The sequence below is a fragment of the Antechinus flavipes genome, chromosome 3, assembly GCF_016432865.1.
Source record: "Antechinus flavipes isolate AdamAnt ecotype Samford, QLD, Australia chromosome 3, AdamAnt_v2, whole genome shotgun sequence".
In the NCBI taxonomy this organism is placed as follows: domain Eukaryota; kingdom Metazoa; phylum Chordata; class Mammalia; order Dasyuromorphia; family Dasyuridae; genus Antechinus; species Antechinus flavipes.
Genome location: NC_067400.1, coordinates 400,561,893 through 400,580,694, shown reverse-complemented (window position 1 = coordinate 400,580,694; position 18,802 = coordinate 400,561,893). Strand labels below are relative to the sequence as shown.

At 33.1% G+C, this 18,802-nt stretch overlaps 1 protein-coding gene across 2 annotated transcripts in view; it reads left to right on the top strand.

Moving 5' to 3' along the window:
- The first annotated feature begins 2,203 nt into the window (after positions 1-2,203).
- FAM171B (family with sequence similarity 171 member B) overlaps positions 2,204-18,802 on the top strand; it is an 88,856-nt gene continuing 72,257 nt past the window's right edge. Inside the window, exons 1-2 of one of the 2 annotated variants that reach the window (XM_051986055.1) lie at positions 2,204-2,801; positions 2,957-3,145. In XM_051986055.1, the coding sequence (XP_051842015.1) occupies positions 2,633-2,801; positions 2,957-3,145 (358 nt within the window). In that variant the 5' untranslated portion in view covers positions 2,204-2,632. Of the gene's footprint in view, positions 3,146-18,802 lie in introns of both variants that reach the window. The other variant, XM_051986056.1, reaches the window with a different exon arrangement.

Genomic DNA, 18,802 nt, shown 5'->3' with positions numbered 1-18,802 from the left:
AAAGTAGTATTTGAGTTCCACTTTCATGATAAAGAAATCAAATATCCTTTGCATGCCAGATGAGGAAAAGAAGGCTCTAAGATACAGAGTGACCTGAGCCAAATTAAATAGCAAATATCAAAGCTCAAACTTAAACATGTCTATTCACTCAGAAAACTCTATTTTTTCTTCTACTACAGCTACCTCTTGAATAGTACAACTTTATTTACCTCAAAATATGCCCATAATATGAATTTACTACATGCTGATGCCTAGGTGATGTTACAGATAAGGGGTGAAAACTGAAGCGGAGGGTGAGAGGGAAGTTCCTGAATTAATCCACTGTTAAAACAGAATGCCAATGTAATTAAACAAGAAGTAGACACTACACAGAGAGAAATGCATACATCTTCTTGGCTATTCTTTTTTCTGATCTGCCAGTTAGTATTTTGGAATCATTTCCTCTTCCTCTCTTCTCTCCAGGAGCAGAGGTAACTTGGAAGAAATAGCAACACAACCAGCTTGGTATGAGTAATAAGGGTTTGCTGCACTAGGTATATATACCAGCTCAGCTCTTTATCCTCTTCTCCCCTCCTCCCTTTTCCAAATACCTCCTGCTTACACACAGGAAACAAAGCTGTGATGAAACCAATGATGCCCAATTTCATTCATTTACTTATATAAGTGACAGGCAACATCAGCTCACCAAAAGTATTTTGTGGTCTCGTTTCCTTCACAATTCATCCCTTCCCAATCTTTCATTGGACTCTATTTTCTATTCAGCCTTATCTGGATTCTCAATGACAATATTATTTAAGCTCTTGAAAGTAAATTTAATAATTTAGTTTAAATTTAGTAAACCTGCTGAAGCCAACTATATTTCCTTGGGCTATTTGTTCAGGAACTAATAGTGACAGTGTAGGTTGGTATTTCACTCAGGAATAAATAAGTTCATTACCACATCAAAAAGGAAGAAAATTATACTATTGGAAAGAAAGAGCATTTTGCCAACGAGTTTCACCAAAACATGGGCCATGTTCAACCCTCAGGAAAGAGGCAAGAGTTTGATTTTAAAGCAGTTGGTGCTAAGTATATTCTGCAAAAATAGAGGTGGCAGGAAAGAAATGATATAGTGAATGGGAACCTAATAGTTAATTAACCACAAAGCTTCAAATTTAATACTGGCCTGGTATAGCTAGTCTGTATTTTTCCTGACAAAGCAATTAATATAATACCTAGTCCTCACTGTTCTCAAATGAAACTTCCTTTCAAGGATTATTTAAACTAAATATATACATATATTATATATATATATGTATATATATACATATATATGTATATATATATATATTCCATCTATTCTCACATTTCATCCATCATTATTAAAGAGACAGGTTTTTATTTTCTTTTGTTTGGGCATAATAAATGACAATAACTGAATCTAATCTACCTTCCAATAAATAAATGTCCTCTACTTCCACTAGCCTCTGCTATAATCACACTGCAGCTAAAATATGATCGTTTTATGTCCAGAATATGCATGATTGAACTCTTCAAAGAATGCTCCTCCTTGGGGATTTATAGCAAGTCAGGCAGATGGGTTTTTCCTCTGGCCCGTTTATAAGTATCCTAAGGGACCCACTGTTCTAATAGTCAGCTGCATAAACCTTAAAGTAATGCCCTTTATGCTGGGTCTCAGCTTTTGCAATTTAAACCTAAAAAGACATAGTGTTGTCCAAACATAAATCTCTTTCTCTCCACTTGAAGTTTATCGTTATCGAATCTCAAAGAATCCCTAGCTTTCTTAACGGTTCAGTTTGTCATTCTTTACACGAGGGCTTACTTGCTTCAGTTATTGCAGTTTACTCTTCTTCATCCCCTAATCCAGAAATTTTTTCTTTGTTTATATTTTAAATTTACTTACATGTGCAAATGTACCCCAATGAAGTTCTTGAAAACAAGGACCATGCCTCCCCCCCTCCCCTTTGTATCCTAGCACATTGTCTGGGACATTATAGGCCCTTAATAAATGCTTCTTGTTTGACTACTGAAAAAGTTCTGAGAAGGCTTGGCTCAAAACCCGAGGATAACGTCTAGGTTGTGAAATAGAAGATGGTGGGGCTTCGTTCCTTTTACCCCGCTCCCGCTGTCCTTTTCTCCAGTAGAAAATAGAAAGAAGAAGAAAAAAAGATGTTTTAAAGGTAGATGGTAGGGTCTGGGATGGGGATCTTTGAAAAAAAGAATATTAAGTCTAGTTAGAGCTAGTTACCCAGCAACCGGATTAGGACGAGGTTTTTAAATCGCACGAATTTGTACCATTCTTGCGATGGGGATAGGGGTGTGGTGATGATGGTGGTGTAACCCAGTCCATCTTTTCTCTGTCCTGTAAGTCGGGGAATAGTTTTGTTAGTGTTGTTTTTAAGTGAGTGAGACACTGGGCCTTTTCCAGTTCCAAGGATAACTCTTATAGGCAAAAACTTGTTTGTTTTTTAAACAATAGCCAAATAAATAAAGTATAGTCATAGCAAATATTTACTGGGATCTCCCTACTTAGTCCCTCAGAACTAACAACCAATCCCAACCCCCGTTGGTTCTTTAGGATGCAGCAGCCCTCCTCCTCCTTCACCTTCCCATCTTCACCCTCCTCCATCACATGGCAGAGCTCCGAGCATTCTGCTCCCCTCCCCTCCTCTTCCCTTCCAGCTTCCTCCTCCTCTCCCGATCCGTGGTGCGCGTGTCTTGGTTTGTGTGTTTGTGTTTCTCTCCCTCGGTGTGTGAGTGCCTGTGTATGTGTGTGAGAGCGGGCTTCCGAGTGTCTGCAGGTCAGTGAGGTGGGGGAGCGGGCAGCCGGGCCGCTGTCGCTGCCACTACCGGCTCCACCCAGAGAGCTGTTCTCTGTCGCAATATGCCTTCGCTGCCCTCTGGCTTTTCGCCATGTCGAGGATTTGCGGGAGCTTTCCCTTCACTCTTCTTCTAGGTCTGGCCGCAGTGCTGCTGAAAGGGCGGCTTGTCCCTGCAGCCTCTAGAGCAGAGCCCAGCCGCTCTGACTTAAGCCTGATCCAGCAGCAGCAACAGCGGCAGCAGCAGCAGCAACAACAGCAGCGGGAGGAGGAGGAGGAGGACAGGCCAGAGGTGCCCGGAGCATCCTCTACCCTATCTAGTTCAGGTAGGGTCTTGAGTGTTGGGTTTTCTTCTGTGGCCTTCCTTCAGCTTTATTCAGGACGCTTATCAGTCAGCTCTGTATCCATCGCCCCATTTCCCAGTTTCCCTTTCTTATTCTTGTTCTTTTTTTTTTTTTTTTTTTTTTTTGGCTTGTTCACATCCCTGATCTTCCCCTGTGGTTGAGAAAGATAAACGCATTGCGCTGCAGTCTTGGGGTGCGGGGGAGGATAGCTGCCTTAACCAAATTTTCCCCCACCCTCCTCTATTCCCAAATTCTCGCTGCCTCTCAAGAATGAATTCTCCTCTCCCATTCTGACGCACACAGACTTTCTAAATCCTGTGTTTTACTATCCTAGAGGCAAAGAAACATTGCAAAATATTCTCCCTTCTGTCCCATTCCCAGCTAAAACAGAGCCTTAAATTTAAAGCTGTATAGGCCAATCTTTCTTACTTATAAGGGGAACTTAAATGAACATTCTCTTGATGGAGATGGGGAAAGAGGGTTACTTTTCTGTTTTGAAGTTAAGGGGATTATGGTTCTCACTATTTTTACATCCATTAATGCTCTCTTGTAAGCCGGGAGTAAAATCGCCTTTAGCAATAACACGTTTCCCTCCCAACCCCCTTACTTTTCGATTGCTGCAATGCTGTCTTGCTAGACTTGATTTTCTATGGAAACTGTTAGGAATTGTGTTACAGTGGGGGTTTGTTGGTGATGATGTTGATGATGGTTTGTATTATTCTTTCTGTTGCCTCATAAATGGTGTTGAAAATGAGAAAATTAAGGTTTCAAAGAGATAGAAAAACGGTCCTGTTTTGAAAGAATGCTCAAAGGACACCATTCAGGTTTACTATCTGAAAATAATGAAACATCTGATTTAATTTGTTAAAGTTCTGTGCATAGAATGAAACAACCTTAAAATTTTCCATAAAGTATAGTAACAGTGCCTCAAAAAATCTAATTTTTAAAAACCACTATATTATGAATTAAAATGTCTTGAAAGAAATGTGTTTAATAGAATTTTCCATACTCCTTTTCCAGGAGATACCTTTGTATCTGGGATATCAAAGCAAATGAAAAGATATTCTGGGGAAACATTAATCACAAAATTGAAGAGTCTTAAGATAGAAATATGATCGCTATGCAGAAATGCTTTTTGAAGAGAAATAGATTTAAAAACTCTTTAAAATAAAAAGCCGAGTCTGTGAATGAAGAACTGATTATTGACATTTTTTGTCCATAAATTATCTTTTTTTGGAGAGGGAGAATTATGTAGTAGTTAAAAAACTAAGTAGATTTTCACTATTCTAGCTTATTTTATAAACAACTATTAAAATTTCCATATTTTTACTGTGCATATTTAAAATTTTTTAAAAGTATTTTGGTAAGGACTCACTAGAAAAAATATATTTGGGAAAACATCACTAGCAACCCCATAACATTATTAGTGCATCTTATTTAAAGATTAGAATTATTAGGCACAAGGAAAGTAATAACTGTTCAGCAGATTGATGTCAGGGCCTATGTGGTTGTATCCAGAGGGTTCTCTTTTTTCACCCTAGAATTCTAAATCAGTGGTGAACAAAGGGTAATTCAACTCATGTCTTTCTTAATAATAGGAATATAGAATCACAGAACCCCATCACAATCCTCTGGGGGAAAAATAAAGGCTCTACTGTTACTTTGAAAACATTATCGCTATCGTTATGCTTAATATATTTGCGGTATCTAATGTTTCTTAAGATAATTGAAAGTATGGCTCCTGACTTTAGTAATAACTTTTAAATGCTAAGTATTTTTGAATGATATTGTGTGGTAAAAAAAAATAATAATTTTTTTTCTTTTCAAAAGCTAAGAAAATATTTATATGGGGTAGTTATGAAGAAAGCTTATAAATCTTGAATCTGTAGTTTTAGCTAATAGCTATACATAAGGCAGAAAAAAAATCAAAATCTTATTGATAACTATGGCCAAGTTCATTCATTAGTTTCTTTGTAAGTGACTCACAGATCTGCAGCTTTGTTTGACCTTCCTCACTTTACCACAATATGCTAATATTTGAATTTTAATCTGATTTTTTTGGTTTGTTTTTGTTCATTTACTCATTCCCTTTGTGGACAATAGCTAAACCAGATTTCCTGTACTCAAGTAACTTTTTGTGTTAATAGGATTGATAAGATCACATACAGATGAAATGTAAAATAAGGTATAACTAATACATTAGAAGATAAAAAAAAATATTATGAAATCAGATGAGTTCCAAGAGAGAGCATTTCAATCTGAAAGGATCAGAGGAGGCTTTGTGGAAGAAGCACCTTTGAGCTGGGTTTGGAAACTAGGTAAGATCTCAATAAATAAAGGTAGAGCATACAGAAAGCAGGACATTTTCAGTCTAAGGAAAAGCTTGAGTAAAGACAAAGAAATAGGAAATGATGGGATAATAAGTTCATTTGGGCAGAGTAAACAGTAAGTGAGCAAGAATAATTAAGGATAATATTAGAAAGATAGCTAAGAGTGATAGCTTAATATTTTCATAATACTTTCATGATGTATAAATATTTCACATATATTATTTCATTTGATTCTCATAATTTTCTTTTTGAGTTAAGAAATCTATTATTATCTGAATGGTATAAATGGAAGAAACTGAACTCAGAGATGTTAATGATTTGTCCAAGGTTATTTATCCAATTTTGACAGAGCCAAAACCCAACCCTAAGCCTTCATCTTTGATGGCATGGAAGCCATGGAAGCCTAGAATATTGGGCTTGGATATAGGAGACCCAGGTTCTAGGTTTACTCTACTACTTCGTTAGTAAGTAACTTTGCTTGTCTTGACTTCAGATTTTTTTACACATAAAATGAGATAGATAGAATAGATTATTTCTAAGGATCTTTCCAGCTATAAAATACCTGATTTTTTTTTAAAAAAAATTCATATCTTGTTTTTATATTACTTCTCAATATAATCAGTCCTCAACTATCAACGCAACAAGTGGTGTGAAAGTAAAAAATGGGGATATCGACATGGTGAATCTATGGAAAATAGAAGGTCAGGTTATTGCAACAACCCCAAATTCTAATCTTTCAATGGAGATAGTTGAAAATATACTTTACTGCAGATAATTCTTAATAAAACATTAATTATGATAACATGCACTTTACCCAATATAGTAACAATGACATTAATTCTGATAACATGTACTTTCCTTAATACAGTAACCATGAAATAACCCACGAAATAAAATTGGTAACTTGCAAAACATTTTTCTTTCTAGCAATTCTCTAGAATTCTGTGATCTTTTTTGTGCTAACATCTTATTTTTAAAAAAAATCCATTAATTAAAGAAAATTTTCATTCTTTATAACACATGAAATGTCCAGTAGCACAGGTAACTTTCCTTTTTTTCACAAAGCCAATTATTGATTTTTTTAAAACACCAAAATTGTAGTAATAGCAGCTGCAGACATTTCAGCATGAAGTTTGCTTAATATCTTTATTTTCTCATCAAGCTACTTCACTGACTTTTCACAGATGGCCTTTGAACCCAAAGAGCTTATTTACCTTCTGAAGGCACAATTTCAAGACAAAACTTTGAGTTTTAAAGGCAATAATGAAAATGTGACATGAATATATAGGGAGCGCTTTACAACAATAGGATGAGCAAGCGCAGTGAAGCCTGTTAGACTACCAGCAGTTCTACAAACTTGTGCAAACTTGTTTCTTTTTATGAGAAAGTGAAAATGACATTACTAATAAAATCATGATAATTCTGGAAGTCATGAAAATTAAATACAAGAATGTTGAGAATGGATTGTAGACCTCTTCCCATTCCCTACTATTATAACAAAGAATAAAAAGAAAAAGACAGAAAATCAGTTCAGCAAAATTAACATATTAATCAAATATACTCCACAGTTTCCTAAATCTTCAAAAGAAGGAAGGGAGGAGTAGTCTTATAATCTCTTCTTCTGAACCAAGATCAGTCGTTTTAATTATTCCATGTTTTGTTTTTATTGTTGTTATTTTATTTCCTTTCTTGTAATTTTCACATATATTATTTTCATGATTTTGATTACTTCATTTTTATGAGCTCATATAAAACTTTCTAGAACTTTGTCTATTCTTCATATGCATTATTGCATTCAATGAAGTAATATTCCATTAGATTATTGTACCAAATTTTGTTTATCCACTTATTAATCAATGGACATTTTCCCAGGGTTTTTGGTTTGTTATTTGGTTGGTTGTTTTGATCAATTTTTTTTTTTGCTACTATAAAAAGTGCTGCTACAAATATTTTGGAATATATTGTATCTTTTTACCTTTAGTCTTATTGGGTTATATGTCTAGCCAAGGGATCTCTGGATCAAAAGTAAGGATTCAGGTATGTAGAAAATGAATAATAATAAAACTTTATTAACTGCCGATTATGTACCCTGGACTTGCTAGAGTACAGACATTTGAGATACTTGCTTGTTATCCTGTCAGATTGTTTCTAGACTACTTAAAAATTCACAGAATATTAATGTATTCATGTCTATGTTTTATCAGCTGCTAATTTGCTGAATTTTAATTTCCATTTCTCTTATGAGAGATTTTGATTCTTTCTATTACATCATGCCTACTGATTATGAATGAGTGTGAATGCTAGGTTAAGAAGTCCTGATATTGTTATTGTTTCAAGGGGTATCCAGCTAAAAACTGGATCACTTCTAGGCAGAATAAAGAAGGAAAGGGGAAATAGAATTGGGGATCAATAAGTGATGAATAGCAGTCTTAGGTTTTTATCTATAGTGGAAAAATTAGCAACTTAGTTTATAGTTAGTGTCACTGGTTAGTTTTCATGAAAACAATGACACTATAAATATTCATGATTCATTACACGTTTAAAATATTGAGAAATAAAAGAATGGTAAAGTAAAAAAAAATGGTTGTAATATTGGAAATGAATTATGTATAAATTGTAAATAGTTTGTGAATACTTAAATTTTCCATAGTAAAAACTTAGTTTCTATTGCATGATACTATCTTAAAATAGCATTACTACTTTTAGTCATGCTATGATGACTTGCCTTTCCTGTAAGAAGAGGAGCAAATAAGATACGGAATTGTACACCTTACTCTTTTTAGATCAGATATAAAGCACTGTCATTTCTTCTTTCACATTACTTAAAATAATATTTCTTTTCACATACTCCATATTATTGTCAAATTTGTAAGTTGTATTTCCACTTTTTCACTGCCTTTACTTTTGCTGGTCCCTATGCTTCCAATTTTTTCTTCCTTATTGTTAGAATTGTCAATTTTATTTCAGTTCCTAGTCGTTCTGTAAAAGAATAAATCAAATTCTGTAAGTTCCAAGAAACTTTTTTCTTCTTCTTAATCAAAAAATAATTTTCCCTCTTGGAACATAGGTAGTATTTTCTTTGAATCTCTTTAATATGTTTAAAATATGTTATTTTGTGTTACAGTTATTTGTGTATGTCATGTATCTCTCTCCTCCAAGGAGGGAAGAGGACTATTTTAACAAACATTATTACATTATTTTTCACCTAGCTAGTAATGAATACTTGCTTATTAAGATGAATTTGTTTTTTCCAATTTACAGAGCCCTAATTGTATAATTATGCTAACTTTTGCTAGAAATAAAGAGGTAGCCAGGTTCAGCTTTGGGGCTGGTTGAATTTGCCACAATTACATTCTATTCTCTCAGATCACCCAGAATATTCAAAGGAAGTAGAGGAAGAAATAAGTCAAGACAATTTGGAGAAGTTTTGTTAGAGGTGTTTTCTTCATTCCTCAGATATAAGGAGAATAACCTAGGAATGGTGAGGCAGCATAGTATAAGAGAAAACCTGTATTTAGAATCAGACATTGTGGATTCTAATATTAGCTTGACTGTTGACTCCCTGTGTAACCTTTGGAAAATTCTGTTGCTTCCTTGAGCCTCATTTTCCTTAGCCATAAAAGAAGGTTAGATTAGATGATCTCTATGGTGTCTCATACTTCTAACTTCTTTATATCTAGCACTATAATAAGATAGTCTTGAAAATTACATGTGTTATACTGTTGATTATACATTTCATTAGTACATTGTGGAAAAAATATTTTCATATGTTGTAATTTAAATAGTGACTTCATTTTAATTTTTAATTTTCACATATTCAATTTTTGTAGAGGGCTGAAACTATTGCGGCAATGCATTGAAGTCAGAACTGCCGAGCACTTGAGGCTGACTACTGATTGGACAATACTGTATGGGCATATGCTTGGAAAATGGTCCTTCCCACTATTCTGTGCTGGCGCGATGATTAGTGTATACAGAGGATTGTAGAAGGGACTAGGGGGTGGAGTAAGACTAGCCAGAGTCACACTCTTTGGTGGTAGACGAGAGAGAAGGCAGTTGCGGAGATTCTGCTTCCATCTTGTTCAATCCTGCGTCTAAAGACCAAGAATAAAGACCAAGGACTTTTGCTTATCCTGACTCCGGCTGATTCTGAAGTATCCTGGGTGCTAAAGCGGTGGTCACAAATTTTCTTTGGTAATTCAATATATATTATATATACATATTTCTCTCTGTGTTTATACAAATATGCATATACACCCCTCTCCATATTATCCAAATATAGGAGTGTATATTCAATAGTCACTTTTGTTGGTCTTATTATCCCTAAGTCTAACATAATATCTTGTACATAACAAGCATTTAACATATGCTAGTAGAACTGAAGCAACTTTGCAGAGAAATCTTATTTCTAAGTCTGGAATTTATAGAAATCAAAACTGATTATATATATATATATATATATATATATACATATGTATGTATTTAGCTTAAAATTAGTTGAAAAACAACAAAATAAATGAAGTATGTGTGACAGCGCATCAATCAATCCTTATGTGATTACAAAATTATAAAACAAGTAAAATTATGAATAAATACTTTGTCCCAAGCATAAAAGATTTAAGATGGGTATTCTGATAAATTAAAAACCTCACATTTATATAGCATTTTAGATTATATATTCTTTCCAACAACCCTGTGAAATTAGTGTAAGCATTATTATTCTACTTAACAGATAATTGACTTAATCAAGAGGATAATGTTAAAGCCAGAGACTAAATCTATGAGGCTCCTGACTTTTGTCAGTATTCCTTCCATTATTCTACACTGCTATTTGTGATGATTTTTAATGTTATCACCACTTCCCTCTTTCCCAAGACTAACATGCAGAAAGCCATCATCATTACTTGTCACCAGCAATTGTATCATAAACTTTTCATACACTTAAGAAAAAAAATACATTGGAAAAACCTGTGAGGACTTGTTAAATTTGAGATACACCCTTTTTCATAATTAGTTTTCAATGTTTTCAATCTGCCCCTATCAAATGTTTTCACAACAAAATGTCATCCTATCTGAATAAGAGAGTTGTTTCTCTATTAAGATTTTCCTGAGGTTCAGACACCATCAACATTATTACTAATTGCATAACTTTGGCTAATTATTTAAACCTACTTTTGCCCAGATTCTTTGAGGTAGAAAATATTTATAGTGTTTTCCATCAGGTATTGTTAAAATAAGTGCTCTGGCATAATAATTCCTGTTTATAGGCCTTCAAGATTTGTAGGAAAATGCTGTGATTATTTGGCTTATAAAAAATGTAGGTTTTCTCTAAACTATCTCTATCTGATAATGATAAGGATTCTTTTTGTATACTGGAATTGTATTGGCAAATCTGCAACTTTCTATACATACATATATGTAAATGTACATACTATATACGTATATATGCATAAATACAAATATGCACATAATATTATTCACATAATATTATTCACATATGGCCTAGGCTACATTGATATATTAGAGTTTATGCTATTTAAATACATATGTCTTTTTCTTTTTTGGTAATAGTAACTAGGAATTATTTTTACATAGTAGTTGATAATATGTATTTGTTATAAATGCCTTCCTTTAGGTCCTGGAGTGAATGAATTTAATTGTCATTTCACATAAGATACTATACTAAGTAATTAGGAAATAACTTTCAGTCGTTACAAAAAATGAATCAAATTTATTTTGATGACTTATGCTTTAAAAAAGGTCCTGCACTTTATTTCTTCCTTTTGAACCTCTCAAATTTGATAATACATGATTATTTCACTTATCCCTATAGAAATTTGAGCAATTTAAAGATGTTTTTTATTCATGATGTTAAAATCAAATGAAATATTTATAAAGCAGTTAGCACAGTGCCTAGCATATAATAGGTACTCAATAAAATCTTATTCCATCCATTCATATATATTCTTCAGTAAGTCTATGACTTTATTGATGTGGTATTCTTCCCTTCAGTAATATAGATCAGAGTTCATTCTTACTTGTTTTGTCTTGTGTGACTCTTGTCCATGTCCTCTAAAATAAAGGGAAAGGGATTAAATATGCTATGGACTTTCTTGAGTTGTTATCTAAGAATGAAGACAGCAGTAGAACATGTCTATTAGTTATCTCTCCATAGCTTGTGGTATATTGCCACGCCCAAAGAATTCCTCATCAAATGGTAACTTACTAGTGATAATGTCATTGTACTTATGTTGGAAATCACAATACAGATATGACTTGTTGATATTATACTCATAATCTTTCTAAAAGAGTTAACCATTTGTTATGAATCTAGGACCACTTGCCTTCTTCCACTATGAAGTATTAGAGTAAAATGTTTTTTCCTGAGGCAATTGGGGTTAAGTGACTCGCCCAGGACAACACAGCTGGGAAGTGTTAAGTGTCTGAGGGTAGATTTGAATGAACTCAGGTGCTCCTGACTTTAGGGCTGATGCTCTATCCACTTTGCCATCTTGCTGTCCCATAAAACACAATCTTCAAGTGACAGACTTATGCCAATATTTTGTCATCATAGTCACCATTTATTATCAAGATTCCGTGAGGAAAAAAAAAAACATTTTATTTTAGAGAATTTTTAAAAGAAAATAATCTCCTAAAATGTAGAACATTAATTTAACTCTATAAATAACTAACCTTAAATTATCAAACAAGATCAGTTGATTGGCAGCTTCAAGTCCAAGACAAAATTTATGGGAACATGTGCAATGTCCCTGGGTAAAGAACAATAACTTCGAGGTTTAGTAATAATTGAGGATGATGAAATTTCTTTCAAATTTCTGCTTTATAAAAGGAGGGAGGGAATTTGATCAATTGTTATCCCCAAACTTTGTTTTTTTCTCCCCCCTATTAGATTAAGCAAGGAATACTTGAACTTGGAAGAGGGAAAGATGATGGTTAATTGTAGTTAGGATGTGAACAGAACACTTTATATTTTCTGTCTGGCAAAATTCTGGTTTTCTTCCTTTTGATGCTTCACTGAGCCTTGCTTAATATTCTAGAAGAAGGTAAGAGTTAAATTGTCAAAATGTACTCCTGTATTGTTAAATAATCGTGAACTTTGGAATCTCTTAATATGCTGCTATAATTTTATTTGCTTGAGTAAAATGGAGTCTGAGGCAATTTTAAGAGAGTATGAATTTAAAGTAAAATGATACAGTGAAGGGTAATTTTTTTCTGGGAAGAATTAGTCATCATAACTAATGGGTAGAATTGTCTCTAAATATGGATGTGTTTAAAAAACATTCTCTTATTATTGCATTCAACATGCATTTATTTCTCTTCCACCTATTTTGACACAAGTGAGAAACAGAAAAAAACCCTCATGTCTAGTATATATAATCAAATGAAGCAGATTTCCTCATTGATCATTATTAAAATATATTTTGGATTTTGCATTTTTAATCCATTTCTTCTCTGTTAGAATGTTTCATCATCAGTACTCTGGAATTTTTGTTTGACATTTCATCCATCAGATTTCTAAAGACTTTCAAAATTGTTTTCCTTTATACTGTCAATTTATGAATTGTTTTACAGATTTTGCTCATTTGATTCTGCATCATTTCAAATGTCTTCTCAGTTTCCTCTTAAAGTGTTCATTTTATCATTTTTATGGCTCAATAATTACATTCATATGTGATGAATTTTTTAGTCATTCCCTGGTAGGTGGACAATTTCATGCAGTTATTTTCTAGCTTTGCTATTATGAAAGGAACTACCATAAATATGTTTGTACATATGGGTACCTTTTTTCTTAAGCTGTATGCAGTATATGCTTCTTAGAATTAAAACACTGGATCAAAGGCTATGTCCAAGGTATTGTGTTTTTGAGTGCAGTTTGGAATGTTTTCCAGAATGTCTAGGTGAATTCACACTTCATCTATAATGCATTAGTATGCCAATTTTCATACAGCTCCTCTAATATTTATCACTTTCTTCTTTGTCATCATTGACAATCATAGATATGACATAGAATCTCAGAGTTGCTTTAATTTTTATTTGTCTAATTATTAGGGACTTGAAGAATTTTAAATGTGACTATTGAGAGCATGGAGTTTTACTAAAACAATTGCGTGATTATTTCAAGTCAGATAATATTTTAATGCTTTTAGTACAGAACTTAGTATGTAGTAGACAAAAAGTGTTTGTTCGCTTTTCCTGTTTACCTTTAGAGCATTTTTCAATTGGTCATTTTTGAATTCAAGAATAACTCTTGTTTTTACAAATTTAATTTCTTTCTTTATTCTTTATTTTTTTTCTTTATTCTCATTATTAAATTGTATTTTATTTTAAAAACATTTCAAAATTACATTTTTAAACATTATTTTTTTAAAAAAATCTGAACTTCATATTCTCTCTCTCTCTCTCTTTCTCTCTCTCTTCCCACTCCTTGAAAAAGCAATCAGTGATACCCCATTATACATTAAAGACATATAAAACATATTTCTATATTAGCCATATTGTCAAAAAAGCAAAAAAAAAATAATGTGTAAACCAAATGCTTTAATAGACACTTAGACTTTATCATTTTTCTCATTAGAGGTGGATGGTATTTTTTGTCATAAGTCCTTTGGAATTTTCTTGGATCACTGTATCAATCAGGGTAGCTGAGTTTTTACAGTTAATAATCCTTACAGTATTTCTGTTACTGTATATACTGTTATGGATAAGTTCATATATGTCTAACAGATTTTAATGAAACAAGCTTCCTCATCATTTTTTATAGCATTGTAGTGTGTTCATATAATTCCCCAATTGATGGGCATCCTTTTGGTACATATAGGATCTTTTTCCTTTATCTTTGATCTCTTTGGGGTATAGACTTCATAGTGGTATTACTGAGTCAAAAGACAGACGTTGTTTCATATTGTTCTCTAAAATGGTTGGACAAGTTCACAACTTTGCCAACAGTACATTAGTGAATCTATTTTGCCACATCCGCTCGAGTGCTTGTTATTTTCCTTTTCTTTCTCTTTAGCCAATCTCACCTTGGGTATGATATGGTAACTCAGAGTTTTTAAAATTTTTATTTATCTAATTATTAGTAATTTAGAGCATTTTATATGACTATTGAGAGCTGAGATTCCTGCTTCTGAAAACTGCCTTTTTATATCCTTTTGACTATTTTCAATTGGTGAATATCTCCCCTTCTCAGTACCCATCCTGCCCTCCCCAGTTTCTTGCTTTCCTTCTAGTTTGGGCCACACTGATTTTGCTTGCATAAAATCTTTTTAATTTTATGTAATCAAAATTATACATTTTACCTCCTGTGATCCTTTCTGTCTCTTGTTTGGTCATATATTCTTTCCATATCTATAGATTTAAGAGGCAAATTTTTCCATTCTCCCCCAATTTGCTTATAGTATCACCCTTCATGTCTAAATCATGTATCCATTTTGAGCTTATATTGGTATTCTGTGTGAAATGTTGGTCTCTGTCTAGTTTCTGCCAGACTGTTTTCCAGTTTTCTAGCTATTTTTATCAAATAGTGAATTCTTGTCCCAAAAGCTTGGATCATTTGATTTATCAAATTCTAGATTACTATTATCATTTATTACTGTACATTGTGCACCTGATACATTGCATTGATGAAACATTCTATTTCTTATCCAACGTATATTATTTTGATAATGACAACTTTGTAATATAGTTTGAAATCATTACCTATCTGTACAGGAGGAAGGAGTTCCTATACTCTGGTTTTCCCCAGACTGATGAAGAAAAGATTTGATTCCAGCCACATCTTTTAAATTATGTATAGTTGGGAAATGAGGTTTAAAAAGTTTGCTGGTATGTTTTGTGATTTTACTCTTACTGAGACTTTGTCTTTGCCTTTTATTTGAGTCTAGATGGTCTTTATGGTCTAACTTTAAAAGTACATACTTTTATTTTAAAATACTCAAAGTATATTCTAAAAGCTCTACAATTCTAAACTTTTATAGGTTTCTAAACTTTTTGTGTTATCTCTTGGCCTTTATGTAACATCTTCAACTACTACAAAGCTTCCAAAAATTCCCATTTAATTTCTTATGCCAGTCCATAATATATTAAAACCACAATGAGGGAAACATAATGTGAAAGGATAACTGTAGCTAAAATTAGAAGGGCAAAAAGTAATTGCAAAAAAATCAACAACAACAACAACAACTTTACACCAAGTTTCTTTAATAAAGGTCTCATTTTCAACATTTGAATATAAAGAACTTATTTGAGGTAGGCTGATATAACAAAATGATAATTCTACCTAAATTAATTGATTCATTCAGCACCAATCAAATTTTTATAGAATTATTCTGTAGATCTGGAATAAATCATAACAAAATCCATCTTGAAGTACAAAAAGTCAAGAATAGCAGGGGAATCAATGAAAATAAATGTGAAGAAAGGAAGAGTACCAGATTTCAAACTATATTACAAAGTTGTCATTATCAAAATAATATACGTTGGATAAGAAATAGAATGTTTCATCAATGCAATATATCAGGTGCACAATGTACAGTAATAAATGATAATAGTAATCTAGAATTTGATAAATCAAATGATCCAAGCTTTTGGGACAAGAATTCACTATTTGATAAAAATAGCTAGAAATATATAAATTATATAAATATATAAATATATAAATTGCCTCAATTCCACAAGTAGCTTAGATAGGAAAGAAGAAATCACAAATTGTTAAGTCATTTGATCTGGGCAGTTGTAGGAGAATACATTGGAGACATCAAAGAACAGAGATTGAGGTAATGTAACTTACTGTGAATTATGAGATAGAACAAAGTAATCTGATAGGTCTATAGGGGCAGGGAAACTACTTACATAGAGATATTTTCCCTCCTCCTTTTCTCTATTACAGTGTTTGAGTGCTCCTGTTTATTTGTCAGTAAAAATAATACCGTGAAATGAAAATCTATCTCAAGACAAACAGAAGATAAATGATAGATTGGGGAAGGGGACAACAAAATTAATATAGGTTACAAACATTTATGCTAGAATGATAAAAATTGTGTAATGTAGTCACTTGGGAAGCTGTGGATTTTGTGACAACTGTGTAAAGGACTTGACCCAAAAGATTAAAAAAATTAGGATTGACTGTGGAAACTTTAGAATTGAGATGATGATACTTACAAGGTCAGTCACTCTTTAAATTTTTCTTGTGATTTTTAAAAATGAATTTCTTATGAGTTTTCAAAAGTAGGTCAATAAGTAAAAGATGCTTTTTGGTAAAAGGCTTGAGTTATTCCATATGCATGTTACCCTCAGATGATATCAGAAATTTCTAAGCTTTCCTGTACTTGAACCAATTTCCCTAGGATCCTCTGGCAGTCAACTCATCCAATAATGTAATAGATTTCAGGTGCCATAAATAACAGCAGCTGAAAGTAAGATGCTGTGTTCCCACATAGTAACATAAATGTCACCCTGAGCAGATGGGGTGGGAGGATATAGTCTGATTCTTAACAGTCTCTAGAGAAGATTATATATCCCAAGCCATTTCTTTAGTGCATATAGAACACTAGCAGTTCTACAGAAACAGCTTAGGGATTTTAACATCTTTGAGTCAGCATCATCTGGATTTGATTTTAATTTCTAATTTAATCTCCCCTTTTGACACTGTTCCTGTGCTCTCTACTCTGCAAAATCTTAGCCATCTAGACTTTCAGAAATAAAATTCCATTTAAAGTTCAATGAAGATTTTAATTTTCTTTATTGTTTAAAAAATAAATCTTTGTAAATCTGGTTTCAAATAGTAGAATGAAGGATTCCTTTGTTCTTGGGCCATGGTAGGTTAAGAGTTTTTTATGAAAACTGCTGTGCTTTCTAGGGAGGACGCTATTATTATTTCAGGATATTCCCCTTCCACCACCACTACTTTTTTGAAATTCCAGTTGGGGAATTGATTTTCACTCTAATAGATTCTGACGTCTCAAAGACAAATAACAGCAACCCAATTTATTAGCCTTATCATCTCTATCCCAATTTGCTATTCCAGTAATGCATTTTTGCTTATACCTTATGTAGCATTAACATCCATTAAATATTTTGAACCTAAGAAATCCATACTTTTAATATTTAGTAGGCATTTTGTGCTAGATCTCAAAATATATAGTTCATTTAAAAGCAACAGCAGCAGCACCAACAACAAAAAATTGCAGAGTTCCTGGTATTTTGAAATAAAACTTATAAGACATAAAAATGTATAAAATTGCTCCTTTTAAATATCTTACATTAGGGGCAGGTTGCTTTTTGGAAAATAATAGCTACAGCCATCAGTTCTTCCCTCTTCCCTCTTCCCTCCTTTCCTTCCATATTTCTTTCTTTCTTTCTTCTTTCCTTCCTTCCTTTCTTCCTTCCTTTTTCTCTCTTTCTTTTTTCCTTTCTTTCTCTTCCTTCCCTCTCTCCCTCCCTCCCTCCCTCTCTTCCTCTTTTTCTTCCTTCCTCCCTCCTTCTTTCCCTCTCTCTTTTTCTTCTTTCCTTCCTTCCTTCCTTCCTTCCTTCCTTCCTTCCTTCCTTCCTTCCTTCCTTCCTTCCTTCCTTCCTTCCTTCCTTCCTTCCCTCCCTCCCTCTTTCCTTTCTCTGACAGGATAGAGCAGCAAATATTAATGAATTTTCATTGATTGACTCTCAGTTTTTTTTTCCTTCTCTGATTTTCACATGAAACAGTAAGAGAAGTATGCCAACAATAACAGCAGAACATCAGTGGATAGAAGATGAGAGTTCTGGCTCTGATATTTGACTAACTGCACTAACTGCAAGACTTTATCTCTTTGGATCTCAGCTTCCTTGTATGTAACATGTGATAGTAATAATATTACCTTCTGTACTCTCCTCAGAATATTATTCTGAGTATAAAATCAATAATAAATATTAAAATAAGAAAGCATCTTATACTAAATAATATTTAAATTTATGCTATATCGTTGATTTTCTTGGCAAAAATGCTGGGAGAGATATTAGAGATCTCTAGTATCTGAGATTGAATTTGAACTTGGGAGCATTGTAACATGAAAGAAAAAAAAATAATAAATATTAAGACTTCTCAAGGAGAGTACCAGGACTGGAGTTAGGAAGACCTGAGTTCAAATCCATCTCAGATACTTGCTCTATAATCTTGGATAGGCACTAACTCTACTTACCTCAGTTTCCTCTTCTGTAAAACAAGATAGAGAAGGAAATAGCAAACCACTTTAATATTTTTGCCAAGAAAACCCAATTATGAAATCACAAAGAGTTAGACATACCTGAAAAGTAGTGA